Here is a 26755-nt window from a genome sequence, read left to right as displayed (position 1 = left end):
TCCAGAGGTATCCAATTCCAGCCCCACCATGGTTCAGAGCCCAGGGAACCCGCAGCCCTTCCTCTCCCACTGCTGCCATTCCAGGAATCCACCAACATTCCATGACTGTACCTTGCTTCCGATGCTCATCCTTGGACGGCCGCGTCTTTCCAAGCTTCATGGCTGAAAAAACTCCTTTTCCAGCTCTGGGTGGAGAGAGGGGGGATAAAAAAAATCCTGTTAATTACTGTATTTTAGGACCTGGGCGGTGGGAGCAGGAGGAGTTCTTTTCCAGAGGAAGAAGAGGAAATATCAGCTGAAAAGAAGAACGGGAAATATTCCAGAGGCAGAGTTAGGATCGCAGTGGAATTCACGGCCCTGGAGTCTTGCATCCCATTTTTTCTCTGGGAATGTCTTCATTTGGGATAACTCTGTCTCCCCATGAGCAGAGTCCCTGTTGTGTTCCCACTCCTCATCTCTCCTCACCAGTTCATGGAATTTCTTTCCAAGGCATCGAAAAATGAAACAATTAAAAATTAAACATCCCAGAATTCAGACACCCTAAAATTCAGACACCCTAAAATTCAGACACCCTAAAATTCAGACACCCTAAAATTCAGACACCCAAAAAATTCAAACACCCGAAAGTTAGACACCCCAAAATTAAACACCAAAAATAAACACCCCAAAATTCAAACACTCTATAATTCAAATACCAAAAATTCAAACACCCCCAAATTCAAACACCCAAACACCTTCTCTGCCTGTGAAAGGGAAATGAAATGGAAAATTCCCATTCCTGGAAGAGTAGGAGAGGTTCTTGGGGCAGCTTGGAAGTAACAGGGAACCTGACCTCCATCCTGGACCTCACCCCACCTCCAAGGTGGACCTCACCTCCAACCTGGGATCTGCTTCCAGCTAGGATGACACATCACCTCCAGCCTGGACTTTTCCTCACCTTCAACCCAAATCCCATCTCCAGCCTGGACCTCAACCTCCTACCAGGACCTCAACCTCCAACCAGAACCTCAACCTCCAACCAGAACCTCAACCTCCAACCAGAACCTCAACCTCCTACCAGAACCTCAACCTCCTACCAGAACCTCAACCTCCTACCAGAACCTCAACCTCCTACCAGAACCTCAACCTCCTACCAGAACCTCAACCTCCTACCAGAACCTCAACCTCCTACCAGAACCTCCAACCAGGACCTCAACCTCCTACCAGGACCTCAACCTCCAACCAGGACCTCAACCTCCAACCAGGACCTCAACCTCCAACCAGGACCTCAACCTCCAACCAGGACCTCAACCTCCTACCAGGACCTCAACCTCCTGCCAGGACCTCAACCTCCTGCCAGGACCTCAACCTCCAGCCAGGACCTCAACCTCCAGCCAGGACCTCAACCTCCAGCCAGGACCTCAACCTCCAGCCAGGACCTCAACCTCCAACCAGGACCTCAACCTCCTACCAGGACCTCAACCTCCTACCAGGACCTCAACCTCCTACCAGGACCTCCAACCAGGACCTCAACCTCCTGCCAGGACCTCAACCTCCTGCCAGGACCTCAACCTCCAGCTGGCTGCCAGGCCAGGGGATCCAGGAGATCCAGGAGATCCAGGAGCAGCCCTGGACTCCTCAGGATTGGGATGTTTTGCCCACAAGGCCACACCATGGAATCTGTGGGATTTCCCAATCCCACCTCCGGATGAGGCCAAAGGGTTGAGTTTTACCCTTGGGAAATCTTTTCCCAAGACCAAAGAAAGCCTGGAATTGCAGCCTGGTGGGAAATAACCCCCAGAAGTCCACAGGTCGCAGAGAGAGCTGGAGCAAGCGGGAAGAAAATGAAGGAGAATGGGAAAATAGCAAATCTGAGGGAGGGGAATCCAATCGGGATGAGATCCAGGAATTATTTAAATTTGGAACTAAAGCAACGCTCCAGCGTCTGGGAGCTGGGATTAATTCCCAGGATGCTCCATGGTGGTGCAGTTTTTCCATGGATTGGAGGAGAAAAGGTGGGGATGAGGGTTCTGTAATTCCTGTAATCCCACCAGGAATCACCTGGTGTATGAGACCCTTTGGAGGTATTTTCCAACTCATTTATTTAATGAGAAAATGTTGGAATCACGGCTCAGGCTCTGGAATTTTTCTCCCAGACTGCTCTCTGCTGTGGAGATTCCATCCAGCAGCCTGAGCCCTCCATAAATCAACACACCTCCACAGTGGTTGGATTGGATTCCTTGTTTTTCCTTGGAATTCTTACAAATGGAGAGCAAAAAATCCCTCCAGTCCCAGAGCTGCCATTTGCTCATGGATAAAATCCCCATCCTGGGAATTTCTGAGGTTCCTTGGGAAGGAAAATCAAAAAGAGGAGCAGCTGGTGATGAACTCTGGAGGGAAAAACCCGGCAGGGTCATCTCCTGGCTCCCAAATCCATGGATATCAAGGATCCTTTGGATCCTTTGGATGATCCTGTTGGTAAAATGATGATGATGGTGGTGGTTTTGGGTCGTGTGGAAAAATTCTGGGATTGGGGGAAAAGGAAACCCTGGGAAAAGGGGGAAAGAAAAAGAAGGGGGGAAAAGGAAAAAGGGAGAAAAGGAAAAAGGGGAAATAAAGAAAAAAATTGGGAAAAGTGGGGGAAAAAAAAGAAAAAAGGGGAAATAGGAAAAAGGGGAAATAAAGAAAAAGGGGAGGAAATGGGAATAAAGAAAAGAGGGGAAAGGGAAAAAAAGGGGAAAGGCAAAAAAAGAGGGGAAAGGAAAAAAGGTGAAATGATAAAAGAGAAAAGAAAAAGGAAAGAAGGAAAGAGAAAAAATTGAGGGGAAAATGGGGGAGAAAAGAAATGGGGAAAATGAGGGGGAAAAATAGAAGAAAAGGGGGGAAACAGAAAAATTTAGGAAAAAAACACAGGGGAATTGGCAGGGAAAATAAAAAAGATTAAAAACTGGGGGGAAATGTAAAGGGAAAATAAAGCATGGGAGGAGAAAGAACTGAGGGGGAAAAAGGAGGGGAAAGTAGGGAAAAAAAAGAAAAAAAAACCCAGAAAATTTTGGGAAAGAAACCTCAGGAGAAATCAGCAGGGGAAAAGAAAGAAAAAAATAGAGGAAGGAAAAAATGTGGGGGAAAAATTGTTTGGATTTTAAAAATGCTGAGGATAAACCAGGGGGATAAAAAAAGCAGATAAACAGGAAAACACTCCAGGAAAAATAATGGGAAGTAAAAAAAGGGGGAAAAAAACCCAAGAAAAAAGGAATAACAGAAAAAAAGACACAAAGAAATGAATTCCAAAGCAATGGATTTTGGAGGATTTTGATGGATTTTGGTGGATTTTTGCAGCACTCGGAGTAGAACGGGAGGAGCAGGATGAGGATGAGGATGGAACCATCCCAAATATCCTGGAGCAGCTTCCCAGACTCATCCCAATCCCCACCCGTCCCTTTCCAAGCTGGTCGCGCCCTGCCCAATCCCAAACACCTCCCCCTTCCCATCCCGGCTTCTACCTTCGCCCGGCCCTGCAGGAGAAAGTTCTGGAATAGCGGGAATGGCGGAGCCTCTACGGTGGGACATCCATCCCGGTCCGGAGGGCGGGATGGGGGATTTCTCCGACCCTTCTCCGTGGGACCAGCGGGGTTTTTGTGGGATCTCCCCGATGCCTCCGCTGCTCCCGACGGCGCTGCCGGGCTGCCGGAGAGCTGACACCGTCTCGGCATGAATATTCCATGAGGATCCGCGGATCCGTGGAACCTGAGCTGAGCCCTCCTTCGCCAGCACCCGGCTTTCTCCCGCTTTCCCAAAAAAATGAGGTTCTGGAGATGCCGTGGCTGACCCAGCGCGTCCCACCTGGATTCCGGCATATTTGGGGTGGAGGAGGGAATGTTGTGGTGGTGATCCCAAATTTGGGAAGATTTGGGAGTTTCCAAGCAATCTTAAATCCATGTTGGACACCGGAGACTCCAGCCAGCCTCTGGAAGTGCTCTGCCCGTGGATTTTCTGGGGTTTAATGTGGGATTGAGGATGGATTGTCTCCAGTTGCACAAATCCTCCTGCTGCTCCTCTTGGCTTTGTCCTTTAGGGTTTCACCCGTGGGGATCCCCGGAATCCACAGATTCACAGAATTCCACAGAATCCACAGGGATTCACAAAATCCACAAATTCCACAGAATCCACAGAATTCCACAGGGATTCCACAGAATTCCACAGAATTCCACAGAATTCCACAGAATTCCACAGAATTCCACAGAATTCCACAGAATTCCACAGGGATTCACAAAATCCACAGATTCACAGAATTCCACAGAATTCCACAGGGATTCTGGAGCCACGGCAGGGAGTCGGGAGTAGCCTCCCTGCTGGGAAACTTCCAGTAAAAATCCCATTTCTGGTGCATTATCCATGGGAAAAAGGACATTTTAATCATTGTGTTTCACCAGGAGCAGGGAACAGCGTTCCCATGGCTCATTTCCTTGCAGGAATTCCACCTGCCAGGAATTCCTCCAGGGGACAGATCCCACTGCTGGGCTCATCCTACACCATCACCCTTGGGAAGATCCCAACCCTCAATCCGTTTGTGTTTCTTCCCAGAGGAAGGAGCAGAGCTGGGAGATCTCTTCCCATTTTTCCTGACTCTGCCCTCTCCTTGAGGACATTTTCCTCCTTTCCCACCTCATCTCCTCTTCCTCACTTTATCCCATTAATTAAGGAGAGTCCACCCGTGGGATTTACCAGGAATTGATCCTTAAATCACAAAACAAGGAAGGGGAGGCAGGAGAGATCTCCCGGATAGGGAAGTGCCCAGGGGTGGTTCCAGGATCATTCCCTGGAGCTGAGTTTAGATTTGAGAGCTGGAATATTCTGTTCTTGGGGGAACAGCCTGGTCTGGTATCCATGGAAAACACTGGGAATAAAAGGGAAGCAGGAGTTGAAGAAACCTGCCAGTCTCAGAGGAGCTGTTGGATCATGGAATCATGGAATATCCAGTGGGAAAGGATCCACCAGGATCATTGATCCAACCCCTGCCCAGGACATCCCAAAAATCCCATCCTGTCCCTCTCCAAGCATTCCTGGAGCTCTGGCAGCCTTGGGAATGTGACCATTCCCTGGGAATCTGTTCCACTGCCCAACCAGCCCTGGAGGAAGAACCTTTTCCTGAGATCCAAAGGAAAGCTGGATCAAAGTCCCATCTGCACCCAGACCTCTCCTGCCCAGGCTGGGAAATTCCCTCCATCCAATCCGGATGGATCCAAAATTCCCTCAGGACCTCTCAGTTCCCTCCCGGCGCTGCCAGACCCCAAAGCTTTTGTGGGATAAATATTCTTTGGTTTTATGGATAAATATTCCCTGCAGGCTCTAAACTCACATCCAGGAGAGTTTTTCCAGGATGGACAGGCCTGGCTTTGGAAAAAGGGGGAGCACAGCAACCGGATCGGCTGGGAAAAGTGGGAACGAGGAGGAGGAGGAGGAGGAGCAGGGAGAGCAAACCAACCGGATCAGATGGAAAAACTGGAAACCAGGAGGAGGAGGAAGAGCAGGGAGAGCAAACCTACTTGTGCTCCTTGGTCTTCTCCTTGCCCTTGCTGGAGCCGGGGGTGGAATGTCAAGGGAATAAAAGGCAAACAAACTTCAGTGCACTGAAGGAATCAGGGAATCATGGAATGGTTTGGGTGGGAAGGGACCTGAAATATCCCTAATCCCACTTTCCCCAAGCCCTAATGTCCTAATGGACACTCCCAGGGATCCAGGGGCAGCCACAGCTTCCCTGGGAATTCCATCTGGGAATTCTTCCCTCCCCACCCTCCCAGGGAAGAATCCCTTCCCAATATCCCATCCCAACCTCCTCTGTCTTTGAAATTTAGGTGGAAAATATCCCTTCATGGCTTAGGATACCCCAACTCCCAGCAGCGGAGCTGGGAGTGAGGGACATTCCCTGGATTTGTGTTTGGGGCCGGCAAAGCAGCGCCGCTCTGTGGGACACTCAGGATTCCCAAATTCCATCCCTGGATTTGGGAAGCCCCTGGGAAGGGGATAAAGCTTCTCCTTTCCGGAGAGGGGAATGGTTTTCCTTATCCCCCCGCAGAGGTGTTTCCCTGTCCCCCCTCCAGAGGGGTCTGTGCTGCAGGGAACGCGCTGGACGTGGAATTCCTCATTCCCGCCGCGACTCCGCGCAGGAAACATCGATCCCTCTTTTCCCTGCTCCCTTTGGGATCCTGCTCCGCCCCCTGGCTTCTGGTTTCCTTCTCTACCTGTTTTACTCCCCGGTCCTTCCGCCCTGATTTCCTCCCCGGGTCCTGTCTGCCTGGTTTTTTTCTCTGTTTTCGTCTCCTTTTTCCTCCGTTTTCCTCTCGCGTCCTGCTCTCTCCCAGTTTTTCTCCCTGGTTCTCTTTACCTGTTTTCCTCTCCAGTGCTGCTTCTCTCCCTATTTTCCTCCCCATTTTCCCTGTTTTCTTCCCTATTTTCCTGTTTTCCACCCCGGTCCTGCTTCCCTCTTTTCTTCCCTGTTTTCCTGCCTATTTTCCTCCATGTTTTTCTTCCCGTTTTCTTCCCTGTTTTTCTTCCCGGTTCTGCCTCTCTCCCTATTTTCTTCCCTGTTTTCCAGCTGCTCCCTCTCTCCCCCGATAATCGCCCTTATTGTCCTGCAGCAATTAAGGGAGGAGAAAGCAATTAAGCAGCTCCGGGAAGTAATTAAGGGAGCTGGAGTTAATTACGGCTGCTCCCCCGCCGGGCCGGGGGACAAGAGGGGGATTTCGGAGTCTGGAATTCCAGTTCCTTGTGCCCTGAGCGGCTGGAAAAACATCCGGGGAAAAAATTAAATCGGGAAGTGTCGCTGGATGGGTTTGGGGGGAGAGGAATTCCAAAAAAACTCCAGCATAAAGTGGGACTCGGGTGGGAAACTGGGAAGAGCAGCCGGGGCAGGGATCAGCCTGCTCTGATCCAAGAATTCCCGCTTTTTCCCTGCTGTGGGGACAAACCAGGAAAAACGATTCCCGTGCCAGCTGAGCTCCTCCCGGGAGCGCCAAACCTCTGCTCGGCACTGGAAAAGCTGCCAGGAGAGGAATTAAATCATTCCACACCTCCTCCCGGAGCTCTGGGATGTGATCCAGGTCCTGCTGGACACGCTGGAGATGGATTGGCCGGGATTCAAGGCAGGATCCCTGTGGGATTCTTCCAGTCTGGCTGGAAAAATTCCCGATCCAAACAGCCCTGGGCGGGAAGAAGTGCTGGGATATCTCATTCCTGGGAATGGGAATGGGCACGGATGCAGAATTCCCATTTTATCCCTCAAACAGCTCGGTTTGGAGCACTTTTCTTGTGGAAAAGTGGATCCTGATCCTGCCCCACAACCATTCCGGGGGGATTCTGCTGCCAAGGAATTCTGCTGGAGCTGGAGGGTGACCCAGGGAATCTGGGATCAGGGAATGACGGATCAGGGATACCTGAACGGCAACACCAGGTGTTTTTTCTCCTTCCCTTTGGCCTTGGCGCTGCAATCCAAAGGAGCAATTCCATGAGCTGTGATCCAGGGATAAACCCTCATCCACCTTCTCCCCCCCAAACGCATCCACATGCAGGAGAAATCCGACAAATCCAATCCAGGAGGGTCACAGAGGGGCAGATCCCTGCGGCAGGGTTTCCCAAGGATCCCAGGGAACTGGGAACAGAGGTGGGACTGAACTGGAGGGGCTGGAATGAGGGAGGGATGGAGGGATGGATGGAATGGATCCATGGATGGATGGATTAATGGATTCATGGGTGGATGGGTGGATGGATGGATCCATGCTTGAATGGATGGATGGATGGATGGATGGATGGATGGATGGATGGATGGATGGATGGATAGATCCATGGATGGATGGATTCATGGATGGATGGATGGATCCATGGATGGATGGATGGATGGAAGGATCCATGGATGGATGGAAGTATCCATGGATGGATCCATGGATGGATGGATGGATGGAGAGCTGGATGGGATGGATCCATGGATGGATGGATGGATGGATGGATGGATGGAGAGATGGATGGGATGGATGGGATGGATCCATGGATGGATGGATGGATGGATGGATGGATGGATGGATGGAGAGATGGATGGGATGGATCCATGGATGGATGGATGGATGGATGGATGGATGGATCCATGGATTGATAGATCCATGGATGGATGGATGGATGAATGGATGGATGGATCCATGGATGGATGGATGGATGGATGGATGGATGGATGGATGGATCCATGCATGAATGGATGGATGGATGAATGGATGGATGGATGGATGGATGGATCCATGCATGAATGGATGGATGGATGAATGGATGGATGGATAGATCCATGGATGGATGGATGGATCCATGGATGGATGGATGGATGGATGGATGGATGGATGGATGAATGGATGGATGGATCCATGCATGAATGGATGGATCCATGGATGGATCCATGCATGAATGGATGGATCCATGGATGGATGGATCCATGGATGGATGGATAGCTGGGAATACAGACACACATGACCCTCAGAGCCCCTTTGGGAAGCCCCTGACAGAAAGGAGACTTGTCCTTGCTGGGATTAGGGAGGACAGAGGGAATCCCAGAGGTGGGTGAACCCAGAAATTCCTTTCCTGGATCCAAACACCATGCAGGAACTGCTCCCATCCATGCACACACCATTCCCAAAGGGAAGCAGGGACACCTCGTCCCATACCTGGGATCTTCCGGGTCTTCACTGTTGGGAAGGAGCAAATTCCAGGAGGAGGAATGTGAGTTAATTCGCGTGAATTAATGAACATTCCCAAATGGATAAAGCCTCCCCCAACCCACGGGAGCAGGACAGGATGGGGGAGGGGCTGACCACCAAATTTTGGGAATTGTTTGGGTGGGAAGGACCTTAAGGATCATCCCATTCCAACCCCAACGCCTTCCGCTATCCCAGGCTGCTCCAACCTCGGACATTCCCAGGGATCCAGGGGCAGCCACAGCTTCCCTGGGAATTCCAGCCCAGCCAGGAATTCCTTCCCAAGATCCCATCTAACCCTGGCTCTGGCAGTGGGAAGCCATTCCCTGTGTCCCGGCGCTGTAATTCCCAATATTCCAATATTATATGGGATATGATGGACAGGGAGCACAGGATGAGGTTGAGTTTTATCCCAAATCCTGGGATTTATCCCAGCTATTAATGCCCGGAAAATCATGTATTTTTAGGATGTGGGTGCCTGGGATGGGCTGGGATGGGAGCAACCCCCAAAATCCAGGATTCCCCCAAAATCCAGGATTCCCCCAAAATCCAGGATTCCCCCAAAATCTGGAATCCCTCCCACCAGGACATTTCGGTACCTTGCCACCGCTTTGTATCCATCGTTAAACTTAATCCTGGATGAGGCACCAGAGAGAAAGAGAGAACAAAATCCAATCAAATCCCAGTGTCAGAATTCCTGCCGGAGCAGGGACACCCCTTCCCAGGAGGATGGGCCATGTCCAAATTCCGGGTGATCCAGGGAGGGAATTCCAGCTGTGCATCCAGCCCAGGGTGTTCCAATCCCCCTTTTCCTGGGAAAAACCTGGATCTGCACTTCTGGCACTCAGAACAGGAGCTGTCTCCAGAATTTCCATCGTTATCCATTGCTCCTGCTCCATCTGGGATATCTCCTCCACCAGGACAGTTTTGGGAAAATTTAAATTCCTGAATTCAGGGATAATCTCCAGGTGCTGGAGGTTCTTCTTTGGGAATCACAGCAGCACCTGCTCCATTGGTTTGAACATTTTCCTGAATTTCTGGATCCTCAGGATGCATTTTTTTTCCCCAAAGAATTTAATGGCACATTAAATGTTTAATTAATTTAATTAAATTTAACGGAGGGGTTGAAAAAAATATGGAAAACCTCGACAGGGACTTTTTTTCCCAGGATGGAAAGGATCCCAAACTTCCTGTTCATCCTGGTGGTGGCACCGATCTGGGATGTGACATCCCAAAGATCCATGGATTTGGGAATTTCGGACCCTCCTTTTCTAGTTGGGCATGGAGGAATTATCTGCTGTCCCAAAATTCAACATTCCCAGCACTGCTCCATGTCCCCTGGTGTGACATCCGCGTGGCAGTGGGGATGGGAATGGGGATGGAATGAAAATGGGGATAAGTATGGGAATGGAATGAGAATGGGGATGGGAATGGGGATGGAATGAAAATGGGGATAGGATGGTAATGGGGATGGGAATGGGGATGGGAATGGGGATGGAAACGGGGATGGAAACGGGGATGGGAATAGGAATAAGAATGGGAATGGGATGGGAATGGGGATGGGGATAGGAATGGGAATTGGATGGGAATGGAAATGGGAACGGGGATGGGGATAGGAATGGGAATTGGATGGGAATGGAAATGGGAATGGAAATGGGAACGGGGATGGGGATAGGAATAAGAATGGGAATGGGATGGGAATGGAAATGGGAACGGGGACAGGAATGGAAATGGGGATAGGAATAAGAATGGGAATGGGATGGAAATGGGGATTGGAATGGGGATGGGAATAGGAATAAGAATGGGAATGGGAATAGGAATAAGAATGGGAATGGGAACAGGAATAAGAATGGGAATGGGAATAAGAATGGGAATGGGAATAAGAATGGGAATGGGAATAGGAATAAGGGTGGGAATGGGGATGGGAATGGGAATGGGAATAGGAATAAGAATGGGAATGGGATGGGAGTGGAAATGGGAATAGGAATAAGAATGGGAATGGGAACAGGAATAAGAATGGGAACAGGAATAAAGATGGGAATGGGAATAGGAATAAGAATGGGAATAGGAATAAGGATGGGAATGGGGATGGGAATAGGAATAGGAATGGGAATGGGAACGGGGATGGGAATGGGAACAGGAATAAGAATGGGAATAAGAATGGGAATGGGGATGGTGAATGTTCTGGGCTGCCTGCAGGGATTTTCATCCCGAATTCTCCCATTCCTGGCACAGATCCCAACTTTGGAGCGGCTGCCAGAGGGATAATTAGCGACAGGCAGTCGGACAAGGCTCGGATCCGCCGGGACACGGAAGAAAGGCTGCCATCAATAATTCACCGGGAGCAGATTCCGTTCGGCTCCGAGCTCTGTCCTCGCCATGAATATTTCAAGGGCAGCCCCTATCGGGTGGTGCTTCCCGGGATCTCAGTTTCCAGAGGGCTGGGAGCTGGGCTCAGCCAGGTGTTGAAAATTCCTGCTCTCCCTGAACCTCTGGAAATGCCTATCCCTCTTTACTTTTCCTGGGAATCTAAGGGTGAGTCCATATTGGTAAATAAATCATGGAATTGTAGAATCCCGGAAAGGTTTGGGTGGGAAAGGATCTTAAATCCAATCCCATTCCATTCCAAAGACATTTTCTGCTTATCCCAGGTTGCTCCAAGCCCCATCCAGCCTGGCCTTGGACATTCCCAGGGATCCAGGGGCAGCCACAGCTTCTCTGGGAATTCCATCCCAGCCCCTCTCCACCCTCACAGGGAAGAATTCCTTCCCAATATCAAATCTTTCCTGTCCTTTTCTGTTTTCCTCATTGCAACACAAGTCCAGATTTTTGAGAGATCCTAGCCTGCTTCCAATGGTTTCCCATTTTCCGGGATTTTTTTAGCCAGATTGGATTTTTTATCTCTTTCCCGCCCCCATTCTGGATGTTTTCCTGTGATTTTTTTCATGGATGTGTTTGGTCAGAACTCGTGATGGATCAAGGAGCCGAAGCCATTCCAGTTTGCTCCTCCCATTCCCAGCTCCTTCATCCCGGGATTCTGTGTGGGATGAGCAGATCCCAAACCTGGGATCCCCAGGGAAACACAAGAACGGAATTTTACAGATCCAAGTTTTGATGTCTATCCCTGGATTCAAGGAATTATCTCCGGAAAACAAGACTTCGGATGTGGATCCACCCCGGAGAGAGGGATCTGCTGAGGGAATTTACCTGGAATGCTGATCTTCTTCCGCTTCGTCTCCAAGGCTTGGGAATTTACGGGGAGAGAGGAAAAATTCCTGCTGTGATGTGAGGATAAAGGGCTCTTCCATTGCTTTGTAAACCAGGAAAAACTTGGGAAGAAAACTCTGGCACAGCAAAGCACTCCATGCATGGCTGGAATCCTGGGATCCTCCCACGCCACTTCCAGTTGAGTCCACAGGATCCAGGTATTTCCCAGACTGGATTTTTGGGAATATTTGGCCAATATTCCACCTTTTCCAAGTGATTCCCTCCTCCCTGACTTCCTTTTCCCACTAATTCCTTCTGCTTGGGATGGATTTGCTGAAATCCCAAAGGAAAAGTGAGGGCTATACCCTGTGCTGGGATTCCTGGAAGGAGGAAAGGGGAATTCCTTTGGAATTCCCAGCCCTTGGAAAGCCCTGCCATCATCCCAGTGAGGGAAAACCATTCCCATCCCTTGGAAAACTGCAGGATTGTTTCATGGGGGAGGTCCTGTTTACACGGAAATTCCCAAATTTTGGGAAATTCCCGAGCAGAGTTGTCTGTGTGGATCTGCAGACATGGGAGGGTCGCACATTCCCAGAGACACCCTGGAAAAGTGGGAATTAGGGTGAAAATTCCCTGTGTCAAAGCACGGGATCAGCCTGGATCCGTCACCGGCCGAGGAAGATGCCCAGGAAAAGATGGATCTGGTTTCCCTGGATTCCCAAAATCCTTGGTGTGGATTGTCTGCTCCATGGGAAAGGGATGAACATCCTGGATCTGCCAGAAAGGGATCTTCCTCTCCTTCCAGAGCTGCCAAAATTTGGGATCACCAGGCTCAACCCTTTCCGGGATATCTGTGCCCAAATCCTGGGGGATTCTCCAGGAGGAAAAAGGGATCAAAGCTGGGAGTGGGAGAAAAGCAGAACAGGGAAGGGAATGCCTGGGATCACTGGAAAAGTCATTGGAAAAAATGGGAATTCACCAGATCCTTGTGTCTGGGAGCAGACTTTGGAAAAGGGATGGAATGACGGGAAATGGGAATAGTTTTATGCTGGAAAAGGCTGGATTTAGATGGGATTTTGGGAAGGAATTCCTGGCTGGGATGGAATTCCCAGAGAAGCTGTGGCTTATCCTGGATCCCTGGGAATGTCCAAGGAAAGGCTGGATGGAGCTTGGAGCCACCTGGGATAGCAGGAGGTGTTGGGATTGGAATGGGATGGGATTTAAGGTCCTTCCCACTCAGAACTTTCCAAATTTTTCCAGTTCCCGGTCTCCAGGGCTGTGGACTGGTCTGGCCCATGAACCCTGAGTGCTCCTGTGACATTCCAGGGAATTCCATGCCTCATTTATCCCACTTTTCCTCGTTTATCCCACTTTTCCTTGAGTATCCCACTCCTCCTTTTCCTTTCCTTTCCTTTCCTCAAACTTTCCTTTCCTCAAACTTTCCTTTCCTCAAACTTTCCTTTCCTCAAACTTTCCTTTCCTTTCCTTATTCCTGAGTTTTCCCACAAACCTTCCATCCATGTGGGAAACAGGGAATCCATGGAATCCCTAGCTGGAAGGACATCCCGGAGCACGTTTGGGTGCTCCGCAGGGAATGGATTGGGAATGAGGATGAGGAGAATTCCCTGTTGGAAATGCAGCTCTGGAAACGCCAAAATTCCCATTTTTATTCTTCTGATCCAACTTTTTCCCAGGTCTGGGATCTATAAGTGATGGAAAAGGAAAGACCTTCCGAAGGAGCTGGGATATTTTTGTTCCCAAAGGAATTTTAAACAAGACCTTTCCTTGGATTCCAAAAAGATTGGGGGAAAACAGCTGGAATGTGGAACCTCTTCCCTTTTCTTCTCCTTTTTTTCCCACATTTTTTTGATTCCTGGTAAACTCCAGAATGGGTTTGTTACAACCCGAGCCATGGATTTCTTGGAGAAAAATTAATTCTCCAATAAATTATCATCTCAAACTCCAGGAATTCTCAGTGAAAATAGGAATAAAACCCCATGAATATTCCCCGAGGTGCTGAGATTTGGGAATTGTTTTGGATGTGGACAAACCTTTCCCATCCCAGGGAATCTCCTGTATTTCCAGTATTTCCTGCATCATCCTCTTCCCGCTGCTTTCATGGATGCCGCTATTCCCGTTATCCCTAAAAACCTCATTTCAATGGCTTTGCTTCGGGAATTTCCCTCTCCCAACTTTTGTCTCTGCTTTGGGAATTTCCCTCTCCCAACTTTTATCTCTGCTTTGGGAATTTCCCTCTCCCAACTTTTATCTCTGCTTTGGGAATTTCCCTCTCCCAACTTTTATCTCTGCTTCAGGAATTTCCCTCTCCCAAGTTTTATCTCTGCTTCGGGAATTCCCCTCTCCCAGCTTTTATCTCTGCTTTGGGAATTTCCCTCTCCCAAGTTTTATCTCCACATCCTCCCTCTTCCCTGACTTCCGTGAGAATTCCATGGGGGAATTCCTGCCCTTCCCAGCCAGGACGGATCCAGGCTGACCAGGAATCTTCTCCAGGTGTTCTGGGATGGATGATCCAGGTGCAGGTCTGGAATCTGCCCTGATATCCAACGGAATCCATGGCTCAGCCAGGGAAAAGGTGGGATGGGATGGGATGGGATGGGATAAAGGATGGGATTGGGATAATGGGATAATGGGATAATGAGATTGGGATATGGGATAATGGGATGGGATGGGATGGGATGGGATTAGGATATGAGATAATGGGATGGGATTGGGATATGGGATAATGGGATGGGATGGGATGGGATTGGGATATGGGATAATGGGATTGGGATAATGGGATAGGATTGGGATATGGGATTGGGATAATGGGATAGGATTGGGATATGGGATAATGGGATAATGGGATTGGGATATGGGATAATGGGATAATGGGATGGGATGGGATAGGATGGGATTGGGATATGGGATGGGATTGGGATATGGGATAATGGGATGGGATGGGATTGGGATATGGGATAATGGGATAATGGGATGGGATTGGGATAATGGGATAATGGGATAATGGGATAATGGGATAATGGGATAATGGGATAATGGGATAATGGGATAATGGGATGGGATTGGGATATGGGATAATGGGATAATGGGATAATGGGATAATGGGATAATGGGATTGGGATATGGGATAATGGGATGGGATTGGGATTGGGAAGGGATGATGGGATGGGATGAGATAATGGGATAATGGGATGAGATAGGAGATAGGAGATATAGGATAGGGATGGGAAGGATAGGATAGGATGATAGGATAGGATAAGATAAGATAATGGGATGGAATGGGATAATGGGATGGGATAGGCTATTTTCCATGGAAGGGACCTACAGGGATCACCTCCTCCAACTCCGCCCTATCCAAGGCAGATCCAGTGGTAAATCCCATTATTCCAAGCCCCTCCATCTCCATCCTGCCATCCCTTATCCCACAGGAATTCAGGATCCTCTCCCAAAACTCTCCTCCCTGTGGCTGAGCTCCTCTAGGGTTGATCCTTGGGTTTTTACCTGAAATTCCCGGTTTTTTTGTCTCCTTCCCAAACTCCTTTTGGCACTCCAAGAGAAACCACAGCAAACCAACCTTCATGCACACACAGGGAGCTCATTCCCACGGGAATGGCTGATCCCGGGATCTGGGGACAGGACAAGAAGGTGACCTCAAAGGCAAGGCAGCATCCCAGACAGTATCCCAGTCTCTGGAATTCCATTCCAAGGCTGCTTCTCCGGCTGTTCCATCGTTTCTCCTCCCCACCGGCAGCCAAGGAATGGGAATTCCGGGAGAATTCCTGCGGGATTTCCACTGGGAAAAGGCAGGAGCAGCACGGCACTGCGGAGCCTCTCCCTACCTCGTGTCCAGGGATCCCTGGCTCAGGGAATCCCCTTCTCCCAGGAGCTCATCCTCGCTGTGGAAATACAGCTCGTCCTCTTCCATCCTGGCGGGAATACCGGGAACATCAGCCCCGGCCTTTCTGGGATTCAGGATTCCAAAAATCACGGAATCGCTGAGTCCTACAGGTTGGGAAACTCACAGAGCCCATGGAGTTCAACCATTCCCAGCACTGCCAAGGCCTCCCCTGATCCGTGTCCCCCCAAATCCACAGGGATTTGGAATCCCGCCGGGAATGGGGACTCCAGCTGTGCCAGGGATGGAAAACCTTTCCAGGCAGGAATTATTCCCGATATCCAACCTGGAACTACCACCCTGGACAAGGCTCTGCACATCCCATGCTTGGCAAATCCCAAAAATCCTCCTAAAATGGAGCAGCCGAATTCCATCCCAGCCCCTCCCCACCCTCCCAGGGATCAATTCCTTCCCAATATCCCATCTATCCCTGCCTTTTCCCAGTGGGAAGCCATTCCCTGTCTCCTGTCCCTCCATCCCTTGTCCCAAGTCCCTCTCCAGCTCTCCTGGAGCCCCTTTAGGCTCGGGAAGGAGCTCCAAGCACTCCCAGGATCCCTAATTTTTTTTGCTTTAATCCCGTGGAATTGCATCCCGCAGGATTCATCTGACAAGAAACCGGAAAACCCATCCTGGAGCCATCCCAGCAGCATCCTCCAATTCCCTGGAATCACAGAATCTGAGGATGGTTTGGGTGGGAAAGAGCCTTAAATCCCATCCCACTCCAACCCCAACACCTCCCACTGTCCCAAGCTGCTCCAAACCCCATCCAGCCTGTCCTTGGGCAATTCCCAGCATCCAGGGGTATCCATGGCTCTCCCTGCATCCTGAAATTCCAGCGGCACAGGCAGGATTTGGATTTCTTATCCCTCTTTCCAGCCGTGCCATTCCTGGCTCCCTGCCCGCCATCCTCCTCTCCAATCCGTCGCCACATTCCCGCTCAGCCTCGTCCCGCTTCGCTGAGCCGGGAAATGAAGCCGCGCTTCCAATTTGCATCAAAATTCCCTGGATTCAGCCCAGTTCCCGCGGTTAATGAACTGCCCTGGAGGGGTGGGAGCAATTAGAGGGATATTCCCTCTGTCTCGATCCGCGGGGAAAAAACGAAAAAGCCGTTTTTCCCCTTTTTTTTGGCCACTGTAAAGTGCTAATCCCAGGTGGAATGTGATCCGAAAGTGGATAAGCCTGGGAGGGAAATGGGATGGGAAAAGCAGCAGATTCCAAGGGCTGCGTTTGGATTCCCAGCTCCGCGTCTGGATTCCCAGCTCCGCGTGTGGATTCCCAGCTCCGCGTGTGGATTCCCAGCTCCGCGTCTGGATTCCCAGCTCCGCGTCTGGATTCCCAGCTCCGCGTCTGGAGTCCCAGCTCCGTGTCTGGATTCCCAGCTCCGCGTGTGGATTCCCAGCTCCGCGTGTGGATTCCCAGCTCCGCGTGTGGATTCCCAGCTCCGTGTCTGGATTCCCAGCTCCGTGTCTGGATTCCCAGCTCCGTGTTTGGATTCCCAGCTCCGCGTCTGGATTCCCAGCTCCGCGTCTGGATTCCCAGCTCCGCGTGTGGATTCCCAGCTCCGCGTTTGGATTCCCAGCTCCGCGTTTGGATTCCCAGCTCCGCGTGTGGATTCCCAGCTCCGCGTGTGGATTCCCAGCTCCGTGTCTGGATTCCCAGCTCCGCGCGTCTGGATTCCCAGCTCCGTGTCTGGATTCCCAGCTCCGTGTTTGGATTCCCAGCTCCGTGTTTGGATTCCCAGCTCCGCGCGTCTGGATTCCCAGCTCCGCGTGTGGATTCCCAGCTCCGCGTGTGGATTCCCAGCTCCGCGTCTGGATTCCCAGCTCCGCGTCTGGATTCCCAGCTCCGCGTTCGGATTCCCAGCTCCGCGTCTGGATTCCCAGCTCCGCGTCTGGATTCCCAGCTCCAGGCTGGGCTCCTGTGTTTGGATTTAGGGATTTGTTTTAGTTGGCAGCGCTGGGGGAATGTTTGGACTCTCTGAGGGGTTTTCCAGCCAAAATGATTCCGATATTCCATGATTTGGGAATACAAGGACTGTCCTCCTGTATCCATCACCGTAGAAGTGATGATCCATGAGGGGCAGACAGGGAATGTGTTATTCCCGAGGGAACCATGGGTGACACAAGGATCCATCTCTGCCTTCCCTCTCCCACTTCCAGAGTTTCCCTCCAACTTCCATTTTATTCCATAAAAATTCCAGCAGGTCCAGGGCTTGGATGTCTCCTCTCTTCCATTTTCCAATGGATTCCAGAGCTCCCAGAGTGGGACCCAGGAACAAAACCACCCCGGACAGCACAACTCCAAAAATGTGGAAAGCTGCCTGAAAATCCATCTTAGTATTCCGTTAATCCCTTCATAGCTGCATATCCCGGAATTCCAGAATCCCAGAGGCTGGAAAATCCTTTCAGGATCATCCAGTCCAAGCTGTGCCTGATCCCCAGCCTGGAGCACTGAGTGCCACATCCAGGAATTCCTTGGACACCTCCAGGGATGGGGAACATGGGGAATTACCTGCAGCATTCCCAGCCACCGGGCTGGGATTGGAACCAATTCCAGCAGCTTTGTGCCAAGGAATTTTGGGATTCGGTCCCTGGGATTGTTCTCATCCAGGGCAGATCCCAGGAACTCACAAAGACACACAAGGCATCCTTAAATTAATGGAAAATTGGAACAACATTCCTTGGAAAATGGGAGGTGTCCCCACCTGCCATCCCAGGATTCCTCAGGAATTCCCAGCAGGAATCACCTCCTGTTTGTGTGGAATTTGCTTATCCTGGGGAGGGACTGAGATCCCAACATGCACCTCAATTCCACAGAGACCTGAGATCCCACCTGGAGCTGATCTCACCAGTGGGGTCTGACCTGGAGCCAGACCTTCCATCCCTTGGGATCAGGATGGAATGGAATTTCCTCTCCATGTGCTCCAATCCCAGAAGTCTCAGCTCTGTCCTGGAGCACCAGGATCTGCTGGTGGCCATTTGGATCCCATTTTTTCCTGGAGCTGATCCATGGATCCCAACATGCACCTCAGTCCGGGAGAACCAAACATTCCATGGAGACCTGAGATCCCACCTGGAGCTGATCCCACCTGGAGATGATCCCACCAGTGATGCCTGACCTGCATCCAGACCCTCAGGATCAGGATGGAATGACATTTCCTCTCCATGTGCTCCAACCCTGGAAGTCTCAGCTCTGTCCTGAAGCACCAGGAGCTGCTGGTGGCCATTTGGATCCCATTTTTTCCTGGAGCTGTTCCATGGATCCCACGGGCACCTCAATCCCATGGACTAAGATCCCAACGGGCACCTCAATCCTGGGAGCACCAAACATTCCATGGAGACCTGAGATCCCACCTGGAGCTGATCCCACCTGGAGCTGATCCCACCAGTGGGGTCTGACCTGCATCCAAACCCTCCATCCCCTCAGATCAGGATGGAATGACATTTCCTCTCCATACATTCCTGGAAGTCTCAGCTCTGTCCTGCAGCACCAGGAGCTGCCGGTGGCCACTTGGATCCCATTTTTTCCTGGAGCTGTTCCATGGATCCTCAGAGGGCAGGAGATGCCCCTTGGACCAGCACTGGGACAACACTGCTCATTCCCAACATTCCAAGCTCTCCCCATCCCATGACAATCCCACATCCAGGATCTCCCGATCCACTCACAATCTCACATCCAAGATCTCCCAATCCCATCACAATCCCACATCCAGGATCTCCCGATCCCATCACAATCCCACATCCCAGATCTCCCCATCCCGTTACCTCCGGAAGCTCCTCTCCGCGGGCTGCTGGTTGGATTTCCCGGGAGAGCCGTCGGAGCCGTGCCGGTGGCCGGACAGGAGGCTGTCGGTTTCCAGGGAATACCTTCCATCCCCCTCCGAGTGCACGCTGGGCGTCTCCAGGAATTCCTTGTCGTTCCAGGTGCCCACGGTCCCATCCAGGGCCTGGTAGCGGATCTCGATGGAGATGCTGGTCTGAAGCACAGGGAGACACAATCAGTGGAATATCCCGGGAAATGCCACGGAATATCCCGGGAAATCCCACAGAATATCCCGAGAAATCCCACGGAATATCCCGGGAAATCCCACGGAACATCCTGGGAAATCCCACGGAACATCCTGGGAAATCCCACGGAACATCCCGGGAAATCCCACGGAATATCCCGGGAAATCCCACGGAATATCCCGGGAAATCCCACGGAATATCCCGGGAAATCCCACGGAATATCCCGGGAAATCCCACGGAACATCCCGAGAAATCTCACAGAATATCCCAGGAAATCCCACGGAATATCCCGAGAAATCCCACGGAATATCCCGGGAAATCCCACGGAATGTCCCGGAAAATCCCACAGAACATCCCGGGAAATCCCACGGAATATCCCGGGAAATCCCATGGAATATCCTGAGAAATCCCACGGAATATCCCGGGAAATCCCACGGAATATCCCAGGAAATCCATCACTTTTTGGGGAATTTGTATCCCAGGATGCTGCTAATCCATGGATTTGTGGTGTTTTGCTCTGGTCTGTTCCTCTCTCCAGGGTTTTTCCAGGAATTAATCCCCGGGAAGTCTTGGATCAGCCCTGGTTTGGGTGTCCCAGCCTGGCCATGATTGGCCCTGCAGGGTTTGGGGACAGGAAGGGACCTGGCACTGCCTCTGTCCAATCTTCATCCCAAACTTCTCCTGGATCATGGAATTCTGGAATGGTTTGGGTGGGAAAGGACCTCAAATCACATCCCATTCCGACCCTAACACCTCCCACGGGGATCCAAATCCATCCTCGGACATTCCCAGGGATCCAGGGGCAGCCACAGCTTCCCTGGGAATTCCAGCCCAGACGGGAATTCCTTCCCAAAATCCCATATCCAATTCCTATCCAAACCTCCTCAAATGAACCAACTCCAGTTAAGTTCCTCTTTGCTGCAGCAAAGTCAGCCTTGGAGCTCTCAAGCCTTTTTCTCCCTAAAATATTTCCTTTTTCTCCCTAAATTGTTTTCTTTTTCTCCCTAAAATCTTTCCTTTTCTCCCCCAAATCTTTCCTTTTTCTCCCTCAAATCTTTCCTTTTTCTCCCTCAAATATTTCCTTTTTCTCCCTCAAATATTTCCTTTTTCTCCCTCAAATATTTCCTTTTTCTCCCTCAAATATTTCCTTTTTCTCCCTCAAATATTTTCTTTTTCTCCCTCAAATCTTTCCTTTTTCTCCCCCAAATCTTTGCTTTTTCTCCCCAAAATATTTCCTTTTTCTCCCTCAAATATTTCCTTTTTCTCCCCCAAATCTTTCCATTTTCCCCCTCAAATCTTTCCTTTTTCTCCCCCAAATCTTTCCTTTTTCTCCCTCAAATCTTTCCTTTTTCTCCCCCAAATCTTTCCCTAGATTCCAAATAAATCAAATCTCTGGGAATTCATCCCGCTGCCTTTGCCCCGATGGCCAAATTCCTGCTAAAAGCTCAGATTTGGACAAAACAACTCAGGAGGAAAAAAGCCAAAAAAAAAAAAAAAAATCACTCTTCTAAAAAAAAGTCTCTTTTTTTCAAAGGCAGCAGCTGCTTCTGAGATCAAAGTACAAGGAAAAAGCACTTTTCCACCTCCACTCTGCTTCCATGGAGAAATGATCTGTTCTTTTGGAGTCAAAAACAAAGGATTTGAGATAAAACATCCGAAAAATTTAAAAAAATAAGAAGGAAAAATAGTATTTAAAAGAGGGAGTGGGGAAATTTCTCACAGAAATCCTCCCTTTTTTTGGGTTTATATTCCAGAGGAGGTGCAGCCTCCCCCCTGCTCCAGCCAAGGGCTGCTGGAAGGCTGGAAAATCCAAGATTTGGGAAGAGAACAGCAATTCCTCAGGGATTCTGTTCATTCCGCACGTGACAGCCGAAGGGTGACTCAGTCCCAGCTGGGAACAGAGCGCTGGGGGAAGGTTTTGATTGATTTTCCTTCATTTTTTTTTGGCCAAAACCCAAATTGGAGTCAATCTCCCCCAATTTCCCCCCCCAAGCTGTTTGAGAATTCCAAAAAAAAACAGGGAATGAGGAGGAAAAACAAGGATCAGAGCTGGAATATTCAGACTTTCACACTTGCAAATAATTGGGGATTAAATCTCCTTTCTCAGCTGGATTTGGGAGTTTAAAAAAAACCTTTCAAGGCAGGAAAAATTAAGGATATAACAAAGCGAAAGGTTTGTGGGATGAGTGGAATCATCGCTTGGAAGAGCAATTAGGAGGTGTGGGTTGGAATGAGGAGAAACTCCCGCTGGAAACAATGGAAATGGGAAAGAAAATGAAGCAGCAGAAAATCCCCTGCAGGGCTGTGGGGAAGAGGTTCATCTTTCCCTGGCAATTTTAAATTGATTTTTTATGGATTTTTTTTTTGTTTTCCTGCTGCTTGAGAAAAAATGAATTCCGAGCCATCCTGGTTTTTCTGTTAAAGGAGAGCAGACACGGCTGGAATTCTGCTCCCAGCTCTGGTGTTCCCGGAGTTTTTAATCTCCTGGTTAAGGCAATAAAGGCAGGAGGGAGGGTGGGAACTGCCAGGGATGGATCTCAGCCAGCCTGGAAAAACGAAAACAATTCCCAACCTTTCCTTTGGGTTCCATTATGGAAAAATGAGGCTGTTCCCAGAAATTGCCTCGGGATGGGTGGGAAGGGAGCTTAAATCCCATCCCGTTCCAATCCTGACATCTCCCAGGATCCCAGGGGGATCCAAATCCATCCTTGGACATTCCAGGGATCCAGGGGCAGCCACAGCTTCCCTGGGAATTCCAGCCCAGCCAGGAATTCCTTCCCAACATCCCAACAAATCTCCCCTTTCCCACTGGGAAGCCATTCCCTGTTTCCCATCTCTTTTCCCAAATCCCTCTCCAGCTCTCCTGGAAAGCTCTGGAAAAGGCTCCGAGCATTCCCTGGATCCTTCCCTTCTCCAGCTGAGCATTCCCAGCTCTCCCAGCCTGGCTCCACATTCCCATCCTCACCCAATATCTATATTTTCCATGGATTTATCCATAAAACACTTGGCCCTGGATACATCCTTATCGACATCCCTATAAAACATCCCTGCCGCCTTTTTCCTGGGAAAACAGGCCTTTTTTCCATGGACACCTCCAGCCATCCTCATCCCTCCACAGCAGCTCCCTGGAATGATCCTGGATCATCCCTTTCCTCCTTTAGTCCAGCCTGGCCTCGGACATTCCCAGGGATCCAGGGGCAGCCACAGCTTCCCTGGGAATTCCAGCCCAGCCAGCAATTACTTCCCAAAATCCCAAGAAATCTCCTCTTTCCCACTGGGAAGCCATTCCCTGTCTCCTGTCCCTCCAACCCTTTTCCCAAATCCCTCTCCAGCTCTCCTGGAAAGCTCTGGAAAAGGCTCTGAGCATTCCCTGGATCCTTCCCTTCTCCAGCTGAGCATTCCCAACTCTCCCCCCACGGCCTCCTCTGGACTCTGACTCTGCTTTCCCAGCCCTTCGGAGCACACGGAAAATCCCTGAGATTCCTCACCTGGAATCCCACCCTTCCCACCCCTCTGGGAAAAGCAGGATCAGGAACACCCCCAGATCCAGCTCCCCTCATCCCAACCCCAATCCCGAGGAAAAATCTCCCGGAGTGTGGAACAGCCGCCGCTTCCCGCGCTGCATTCCCACCTCCCGGGAGCCGTTTCCCATGGAAACGGAGTTTGGGGAACTCGCTTGGAAACGCGGCTGTTTCTGATCCTGAGATCCAGCCCCGGGGGTTCCATTAAAAATCAGCCTTTTCCCGGGAAGCCGCGGCCGCGCCCAGCACCAAGGACAGCGGCAGACGGGAGGAATTCTTGGAATCGGCGGGGAGGAGATGAGGATTTAATTAAGTGGATTTTCCCGCGGGGATAGAGGGAATTAAAGCAATAAAATTCCAGGAATGCAATCCTGAGGAGGGAAAAATGCAGAGGGTGCAGATGGGGTTGGAAGGAATAATTCCAGCTGCTCTCTTGGAATATTGGGATGTTGCCTGATTAAAGTTGCTCTCCAAAGGATGAAAATCCCATATTTTTGGGATCCTTCAGTGTCGCAGAGCGCAGAGAGGAAAATCAATGGGTGAGGTTAAATATTCCCAAATTCCTGATGGCAAAATAATTATGGATTTTGGATTAAATAGCTGAGGGATGAGGAGGGACATCCCAGCCTGGCCAGGGCTTGGGATGGAATCCTGGAATGGTTTGGGTGGGAAGAGACCTCAAATCCCATCCCATTCCAACCCTGACACCTCCCACAACCCCAGGGGGATCCAAATCCATCCTTGGACATTTCCAGGGATCCAGGGGCAGCCACAGCTTCCCTGGGAATTCCAGCCCAGCCGGGAATTCCTTCCCAACATCCCATCCATCCCTGCCCTCTGGCAGGTGGTGGAACTGGATGAGCTTTAAGCTCCTTTTCAACCCAAACCATTCCATGATTCCATGATAAAGGAAACTCAGAATCCATTCAGAGGGATTTTTGTGGAAGTTGGGGATGTAAAAGGGAGGAAAAGGGAAGAGAGATCCTTCTTGCAGTCCCAAGATTCCCAATGAACCCCTTCATTCCCTAAATTCCTTCCCAGAGAGGAGTTGAGATGGAAATGGATCCAATCTCGGGCTGGGAGAGCTGGGAATGCTCAGCTGGAGAAGGGAAGGATCCAGGGAATGCTTGGAGCCTTTTCCAGAGCTTTCCAGGGGCTCCAGGAGAGCTGGAGAGGGATTTGGGAAAAGGAATGGGAAACAGGGAATGGCTTCCCAGTGGGAAAGGGGAGCTTGGAGTGGGATGTTGGGAAGGAATTGCTGGCTGGGCTGGAATTCCCAGGGAAGCTGTGGCTGCCCCTGGATCCCTGGAATGTCCAAGGAAATATTGGGTCACCCTGGGATCCTGGGAGATGTCAGGATTGGAATGGGATGGGATTTAAGGTCCTTCCCACCCAAACCATTCCATGAATTCAGTGATTCCATCCTGGGGTCGGGTTCTCCCTGTCCGTGCTCGGATCAAACCGGATCCATCCCTGATTTTTCCCCAGTCCCAATCTTCCCACACTTTTCCTCAGTTCACTCCCCGGACATTCCCATCTACCTCATCCCTTCAGACCAGGAACAACGGGATCAAGGCCAGGCTGGGAATCCACGTGGGAACACCGAATCCCTTTTCCCGCAGATCCAGCGGATATACGGATCAAGGAGCGCTGGGAATGTCGGCCGTTCCCGCCGCTGACCCACCTGGATGGCGGAATTGTTGTCATCGATGAGCGTGTCGGTCACCTCCAGCTGCCCTTCGGCCACCACCTTCTGCAGGACCATCCGGAACGTCCCGATCAGCCTGCGGAGCAGAGGGTGGGAAATCCCGGGAGTTTGCACCCACCGGGATCGGCTTTTCCTGGGAAAAGGGCTCTGCTTCCCGTTTTCCTCAGGAAGAGGGGAGATCCCAGATTGGGGGCATTGGAGATGATGGAAAAGGAGAAACCGGGAGAGAAGACATTCCAAGGGAATGGTGTTGGGATAAGGGAACAAGGAGATTTGGGAATCATCGCTCTGGAATTCCTGGGATGCAGTGAAGAGATCCCAAATGGATCTTTTCCATCTGGAATGGAACTGAGGGATCCCAAAATGAACTTTTCCATCTGGAATGGAACTGAGGGATCCCAAATGGGGCCTTTTCCACCCAGAATGGAATTTAGGGATCCCAAACTGGCCTTTTCCCTCTGGAATGTACCTGAGGGATCCCAAAGGGGTCTCTTCATTCCAGAATGGAACTGAGGGATCCCAAACCAGCCTTTTCCATCTAGAATGGAACTGAGGGATCCCAAACTGTCCTTTTCCATCAGAAATGGAACTGAGGGATCCCAAACTGTCCTTTTCCATCAGAAATGGAAATGAGGGATTTTTTTTTTCAGGTGGGGGAGAAGCTGCCATATCCACCTGGATTTCAGGGTTTGGAAAACAACATCATTCCCTGTTTGCCAGAGCAGCAGCTGTTTCATTTTGGGAAGTATTCCTTGAGAAAATCTGGATTTTATTGCATGGAATATCCTGAGCTGGAAGGGGCCAGACCCCCAAGGGTCATCCAGGCCAATTCCAGATATTCCTCAGGAGTGGAATGGAAAATCCCTGCAGGTGCTCCTGGTTTTTAACCTGTTTGGGATCCCAAACATCCCCAGGTGTGGTGGTGGATCCAGGTAGATCCAGGTGGATCCAGGCACCTTTGGCTCCTCAATGCCTGGAGAAGGCTGAGGAAGGAGTAGGAAATTCCTCAAATTTCTCCTGGAATATCCACCCGGCAGAGCTGCTCCAGCTCTGGGATCAGCATCAGGACATGGAGCTGGGAATGCTCAGCTGGAGAAGGGAAGGATCCAGGGAATGCTTGGAGCCTTTTCCAGAGCTTTCCAGGAGCTCCAGGAGAGCTGGAGAGGGATTTGGGAAAGGGGATGGATGGACAGGAGACAGGGAATGGCTTCCCAGTGGGAAAGGGGAGAATTTTTGGGATTTGGGAAGGAATTGCTGGCTGGGCTGGAATTCCCAGGGAAGCTGTGGCTGCCCCTGGATCCCTGGAATGTCCAAGGAAAGGCTGGATGGGGCTTGGAGTATCCTAGGATAGGGGAAGGAGTTGGGATTGGAACTGGATGATCCTTAAATTCCCTTCCCACCAAAATAATTCCATGAATCCATGACAAAACCAGCTCAGAGCCATTCCAAGCCCTGCAGCAGAGGCAGGGATAGATGGGATTTTGGGAAGGAATTCCTGGCTGTGAGGGTGGGGAAGGTCCTGGCAAAGCTTCCCAGAGCAGCTCCTCTCCTTCCTCGGATCCTTCCCAAGCCGCTTCCCCGGCAGGATCCGAGCAAGACGGAATTAAATATTCAGCACTCGTCTGTGCAGCTGCTCAATTCCGAGTGTTCCATAATTCATCAGGGCCCTTCTCCCGCCCTTCCCCGGC

The 26755-nt window shown here is 50.5% G+C and overlaps 1 protein-coding gene across 2 annotated transcripts in view; it reads right to left on the bottom strand.

Annotated features, from left to right (window-relative positions):
• OTOF (otoferlin) overlaps positions 1 to 26755 on the bottom strand; it is an 81138-nt gene that overhangs the window by 42396 nt on the left and 11987 nt on the right. The window contains exons 4-11 of one of the 2 annotated variants that reach the window (XM_085057229.1): positions 25044 to 25143; positions 19596 to 19807; positions 11919 to 11954; positions 9311 to 9346; positions 8682 to 8702; positions 7414 to 7460; positions 5526 to 5562; positions 112 to 185 (exon numbers count right to left, since the gene is read on the bottom strand). In XM_085057229.1, the coding sequence (XP_084913355.1) occupies positions 112 to 185; positions 5526 to 5562; positions 7414 to 7460; positions 8682 to 8702; positions 9311 to 9346; positions 11919 to 11954; positions 19596 to 19807; positions 25044 to 25143 (563 nt within the window). The remainder of the gene's footprint in view (positions 1 to 111; positions 186 to 5525; positions 5563 to 7413; positions 7461 to 8681; positions 8703 to 9310; positions 9347 to 11918; positions 11955 to 19595; positions 19808 to 25043; positions 25144 to 26755) is intronic. The other variant, XM_085057228.1, reaches the window with a different exon arrangement.

The sequence above is a fragment of the Lichenostomus cassidix genome, chromosome 3 (genome assembly GCF_008360975.1).
Source record: "Lichenostomus cassidix isolate B80296 chromosome 3, HeHo_3.0, whole genome shotgun sequence".
NCBI classification, from domain to species: Eukaryota; Metazoa; Chordata; class Aves; order Passeriformes; family Meliphagidae; genus Lichenostomus; species Lichenostomus cassidix.
Note: the sequence above shows the minus strand (reverse complement) of the source record. Positions and strands in the feature narration are given on the sequence as shown.